We start from the raw sequence: 6,000 nt of genomic DNA on the forward strand, positions 1-6,000 counted from the left end.
GGGGGGCTTCAGGATGACGTGGGAAGTAAATGTCAGCGAGTGTTCTTTCCCTGGCAACACAAAGACCTCAGCGGGTTGTCCGCAGTGTAATATGTTTGGTCTACTTACCGTCCTACCTCTTTTCATTGTCAATCATTTACTCCCTCCCCCAATTCCATACCTGCCTCTTTTTTTTTAGCCCTGCCTCTTTTTTATTCATTTGTCTTCTTCAACCCTTCTCGACCTTTCCTCTGGCTTTCTCTTCTTCCCTCTGCTAATGTACTTCCTGGGTCTTGGTGTGGGCTAGCTGTGCATCGCCCTGAACAACACAGAGCATGTGCGTGTGTTCCTGGGCCACCTGCCTCGGGACCTGGACTGGCAGGGCGTGGAGCAGGCCATGGAGGAGTCTTGCGGGGCGGAGGGGAAGGAGCAGGTCAACAAGGCCCTGAATGGACAGCGCTACAACGTGGATGTGGACCTACAGAGGGAGGCCAAGCGCCTCATCACCCACCTCACAGACAAGGTCCCTCCATCTCACTGAACCGTCCTCTCTGTCGGTCATACTTAGTAACCAGTCATGCACGTCAATATCAGTTTTCATGAGAATGGGTTACATAAATGATACAGACCTTGGTTCAAATAGTATTTGTTTTCTTTCAAATGCCTTTGGGCATTTGATGGAGCTTGCTTGGAGCTTGCTTGGAGTGCAAGACGGTCGGGGGTTTCACATTTGGGACTGTTCCATTCTTGCCTGGTCACATTGCCTTGAACAGAGAGGCAAACCGGTGCATTGTGATATTGTGTGTTTTGTCTAGATGCTTTCAGAGCTGAAGAGGTACCTCCAGCACATCAGCCTGTCCCCTGACTCCATCAACAACGATGATGTAAGACTGAACAGTACATTGTGCTCTGCTTCTGTTACGTAGCAGCGACCTCTCTGCTTTCTTTCTTTGTCCTTACTGGGTTTTAAGACATTTTTCCAATAGGCTTCCCCCTAAGATGGGACACTGTTCTGTGACATTGTTCTGTTTCAGGCCGTGTCCCCCCTCATGAAGTACTTACACGACACTTTAGTCATCCTCAGCGAGTCTCTGGTGAAGGAGAATCTAGCTAGGTAATTACATGCTGTGTCACATCTTTATCTAGATGAGCATCTTAGACATGCACACAATAATGATACCCCTCTGACACATTATGCTGTAGTGCTGGTCATTATCTAGCCATTATGATCACATGACATACAGCAGGATAGTCCATTGATTAGGTAATTGCTGTTTGTAGGATATTGTTTAGACTGTCATGATAAACATTGGTGTGTGGGTGTTGCATGTCTTTAGTATGTGGTGCTGGATAAGCCGGGTTGTTGTCTAACTGTGTTCTCCTGTGTTCTGCACAGAGTTCTCCTCGGCATGTGGGAGCTGCTCCTCAGAATGATCCTAGACACGGTGGCAGAAAACATGGGAGTCCAGGTGGAGTTCTACAACCGCTTCCAGTACACCGTGGAGGTCAGTGGTCTCCCTCCCTCCCTCCCTTCCTCCCTCCCTCCCTCTCGTAGTTGACCCCAGAGACAGGGAGAATACAGTAGGGGCCATATTTCCCCCTCTTGCTCATCTTCAGCTACTTAATCCTTGCTAATTACTTGTGTGGTATAATTTCCATACCACTGATATTCATCAGGTCTCTTGGCTGCTCAGTCCCTGCTGAGGAGAGTCCCCACTAGAATGGCAATGTGTGACAGTTCCTGTATTCTAATGGAGCATAGAGCTGGCAAGGGACACATGACAGATTTGGATGAAAAGTCAGGAAAATGCAAAGTTGCGTGGGTAGAACATGTGGTGTGTTCCATGGTGATCTCCTTCTCCTACCGGGGGCTTCACGCTGTTAGCGAGGATACATACCGGTCTGCTAATATCCTCTGACATATGCTCCAACCAAAGGTGTTAGTTATAGTTACCACCGCTAATTAGCTAGTCATGCCAGTCGAACAGAGCAGAGTATCAGACCATGTACCCTGAAAACTGAAACCTTCCCCACCACAATGCTCCTTTCAGGCCCTGGTGCAGTTCTTCTATGCTGAGGGAGAGGGACTTGCCATAGAAGATCTGAAGAACCATGCAGACTACAAGGTCAGAGCACCAACGGTTTATGTACCATTTAGCTACTTAATGCCTGACCATGGTAGAGGGCCTTTTTTAGAGGGGGTTGTTCAGCTGGTTTCTGATGACCCCCCTCCCCACTGCTGTTCCTATAGGCTCTTGACGAGGAGCTGAGGCTGAACAAGTGTTCGTCCTTTGAGCTGATCGAGCAGTACTTCCTGGAGAAGATCTCTCAGCAGGTAGTCTGCAGCCTGCTGGGCTGCCCCAGGCTAGTGTAGTGGGGGAGTGTTGATTAGGAGCTGAAAGATCACAACACATGTTATTTTTCTTGATCTCTTTAATGCTAATGTGGTCACTAACTGTATTCTATAAGAACGGTTTATTTTAGAACACTAGAACAACTTTACAGGCATGTCCAGGATTCATCATACTGAATGGATGTATACAAATCCAATCCAATCAATAATCTGTTTATATATGCTTTATAATATGGATCTGTCTTTCAGAGAACACTGAAGCACACACGCTTTGGCCGCATCAGTGTGAAGTGTTACTATGATGCTTCTGAGCAGAGGCTCACTGTGGAGATCCTGCATGCTGCTGATCTCATTGCCCTGGACGCCAATGGTAAATATCAGAGTTCCATTGGCATGCAGCTCCATATGCAGAAAGACTGCCAATCCAATCTTCTGTATGAGCCCCTCATTCATTCCTGTTCCTCTCTCTCTCTCTCTCTCTCTCTCTCTCTCTCTCTCTCTCTCTCTCTCTCTCTCTCTCTCTCTCTCTCTCTCTCTCTCTCTCTCTCTCTCTCTCTCTCTCTCTCTCGCTCTCTCTGGTGCCACACAGGCCTGAGTGACCCCTTTGTCGTCGTGGAGCTCTGTCCCCACCACCTCTTCCCAATGGCCAAGAGCCAGCGCACCCAAGTGAAGCTCAAGACCCTGCACCCAGTATTTGATGAGCTCTTCTATTTGTGAGTGTCTAATCTGCCTTCTGTATGCACTAACAGAGAAGGAAATGTTGTATTGTGATTGGTGGATGATATGATAATTCCCTCTTGACAGCATCTAGATTGAAAAGCTAACATGGAGATGTAGACTTCTGTTTGACTCATTTTATTTTATCTGCTGTCCCACAGCCATGTCAGCCCAGAGCAGTACAGGCACAGGTTTGCCTGTCTGACTTTTACTGTGATGGATTATGATTGGCTGTCCACCAATGATTTTGCTGGGGAGGCCTTGGCCCCGCTCAGTGACTTCTGTTGGCCAGGGAGACCCAACGCCTCAGCGGCCGGAAAGACCATCCAGCCGACCATTCTGCACCTGGCCCGGAGCAAACCCAGCGGTAGGGAGCAGGGTTAGGGTCAATTTGATTTAAATTCAGTCAATTCATTAAGTAAACCGGAATTCTAATTCCAAATTTAAAATAATTGAGGAAAATTTGAATTGTAATTTCACTTTACTTCCTGAATTTACTGAATTGAATGGAATTGACCCCAACCCTGGTAGGACGGTCCACCGGATAGACTACAGTACATAACACCACCCCTCTACTCCTCACTGAGAGGGAACAGGCCCCCAGGGAGCAGAGTGTGTTAAGTCTGGGAAGGGTTTCCTATTACTTCTGTAATCCAACCTAGCGACCCATTCAATCTAAAGGTAATTGTGGTAGGCGTTGGATGGATGCACTTACGTCTCTGTGTGCTCTCTCCATACAGAGAAGCCAATCATGAGGATTCTGGACGCACGGACAGGAGACGGAGAGGCTCAGGAGTTTGTGAGGAAGCTAAAGGAGATTGAGAAATCTATGGAAGAGGAGTGAAGCTGTCAGCACTGGTCTGGTGTATTGGTGTATTCTGACCATGTCTTTGCCACATGTGCTTTTGTACTTGTTGTACTACCGTATGTTTACAATGTTTACAGTTTTCAAATCCTCTTGTACGTGCACTGAAAATGTAATGCTGAAAAAAACACAGTAAGGCATGACTTTTTTAATTGGAATACGAATGTCCTGTCTCAATGCTGTATTTTTATGCCTCTGTTTACCAAATCAAATCAGATGTTATTTGTCACATGCGCCGAATACAACAGGTGTAGACTTTACCGTGAAATGCATACTTACGAGCCCTTTCCCAATGGAGTTAAAAAGTATGAAAAATCCAAGGGTCCTATCTGAGAAATGTGAGAAATAGCTTACCCTATAATTATTGTTTTGTTTTCTAAAGAGCTCTATGAATGTTATCTTTGTTATATTAGATCTCTAACATCTAACTCTGAATCAAAAAATAATTTATAATTGATATGTATTCAGTCAAATCATGTGGGTGGATCAATTGTTAAAAAAATAAATACTCACTACCGTTTCTGAGTTTATGGCGAAGTAGCACAAGGATGAATCACTGCAAGGAAAAGCCATCTGTAGCCAGGTTTTGTAAGTCAACACAAGGAGTAGTGTCACAAATGGTTACGTTTACACAGGCAGCCCAATTCTGATATTTTTTCCCACTAATTGGTCTTTTGACCAATCACATCAGATCTTTTCACATCAGCTCTTTTTCAGAGCTGATCTGATTAGTCAAAGACCAATAAGTTAAAAAAAAATAGAAAAAAGGATCAGAATTAGGCTTCCTGTGTAAATGCAGCCTATGTGACCCCATCTGTGCTCATTGATGATTGTTAATTGGATGTTTATATCTCTTCAGATGATGAAACATATTCCTGAAGAAAATAGTATTAGTCCTCTATTTGTTATATTGTAAATGTGAACAACTTGTCCTTCAATTGTAATGGATTGTGCTGCTGTTTATTGTACCATTCAGATGAAGCTGTCTATAAATAAAGATTGTATTTGAATATGATTCATTAGCTCTTATAACATTCTGTGCTCCTTAGAAGAAATGTAAAACGTAAATGTAAGATATGTTTCCTTCTTTGTAGTGGACTTGTGACATCAACATGTTGCTCTTCATGTTGCATGAGTCTTTTTCTAAATGGAAACCTAAATGGACTCACAAACATATAGCAGCACTAGACACCAAGAAAAACATTGATTAGAAATCTTCTGGGGGGAAAAACTGTCCTTTGTGTTTAACACTAAATGCCAGGGTTAATTTAGATTTCCGTCTCTGTCAGTCTTCTCTACATGTTCTCTCGCTTCTCTGTCTCTTTATTTTTCTTTTCTCACTCTATCTCTACCCCCCCCTCTCTCTCTCTGCTCTTGTCACTCAGTTTCAAGGCTTACAAAAGGAAACAGCATACGTCTGTTTGCAGGCACTCACTCTCTCTCTCTCTCTCCTCACTTCCCTTCAAATGTCATTCTCAGATGCAGGCCTGTCCGCCCCCACCACCACCTCCACCTCCATTTTCCTTCCAGTCCCCCTCTTCCTCCACAGTGTTCCCTTTATCACAGTCCTCCTCCGGTTCCCCCTTGACCTTTCAGACCTTCACTCACCACAAGAGAGCCACCTTGGAGGGAAAACACGCTGCTGCACGACAACAGTGACCCCAAAGAGAAACACAATGAAACACTCAGAGTCCAGTAATAAGGGCAGCAAGGTTATGTTGATTATGTCTAATCTATCAAATCATAAAAGTCTGAACCACAATGACCTGGTTACATCCCCATCCACCCACACACAGTCCGACGTGTTTGTGACTGACGGGCTTCTGCAATAATATGGGCTAAGATAGATAGATAGATAGATAGATAGATAGATAGATAGATAGATAGATAGATAGATAGATAGATAGATAGATAGATAGATAGATAGATAGATAGATAGATAGAGATCGGTAGTGTTTTGATGGATATGTTGTGATGTGTCACAGAGAGAGGGAGTGTTTATGTGGTAATATCAATCAATCAAACTACACCCCCCCAGAACAAAAATCACCAAACCCAACATTGAGTAGCTGGTATTGGTTTGAGT

At 44.4% G+C, this 6,000-nt stretch overlaps 1 protein-coding gene across 1 annotated transcript in view; it reads left to right on the plus strand.

The window, feature by feature from the left end:
* LOC121551271 (BAI1-associated protein 3-like) overlaps nucleotides 1–4,610 on the plus strand; it is a 41,560-nt gene extending 36,950 nt beyond the window's left edge. The window contains exons 25-34 of the mRNA XM_041863839.2: nucleotides 287–502; nucleotides 795–863; nucleotides 1,014–1,093; nucleotides 1,376–1,484; nucleotides 2,031–2,105; nucleotides 2,231–2,314; nucleotides 2,582–2,702; nucleotides 2,922–3,045; nucleotides 3,211–3,416; nucleotides 3,790–4,610. Of these exons, the coding sequence (XP_041719773.2) occupies nucleotides 287–502; nucleotides 795–863; nucleotides 1,014–1,093; nucleotides 1,376–1,484; nucleotides 2,031–2,105; nucleotides 2,231–2,314; nucleotides 2,582–2,702; nucleotides 2,922–3,045; nucleotides 3,211–3,416; nucleotides 3,790–3,893 (1,188 nt within the window). The 3' untranslated portion in view covers nucleotides 3,894–4,610. The remainder of the gene's footprint in view (nucleotides 1–286; nucleotides 503–794; nucleotides 864–1,013; nucleotides 1,094–1,375; nucleotides 1,485–2,030; nucleotides 2,106–2,230; nucleotides 2,315–2,581; nucleotides 2,703–2,921; nucleotides 3,046–3,210; nucleotides 3,417–3,789) is intronic.
* The last annotated feature ends 1,390 nt before the right edge of the window (nucleotides 4,611–6,000 follow it).

Source organism: Coregonus clupeaformis, chromosome 35 (assembly GCF_020615455.1).
Source record: "Coregonus clupeaformis isolate EN_2021a chromosome 35, ASM2061545v1, whole genome shotgun sequence".
Classification (NCBI taxonomy): Eukaryota; Metazoa; Chordata; class Actinopteri; order Salmoniformes; family Salmonidae; genus Coregonus; species Coregonus clupeaformis.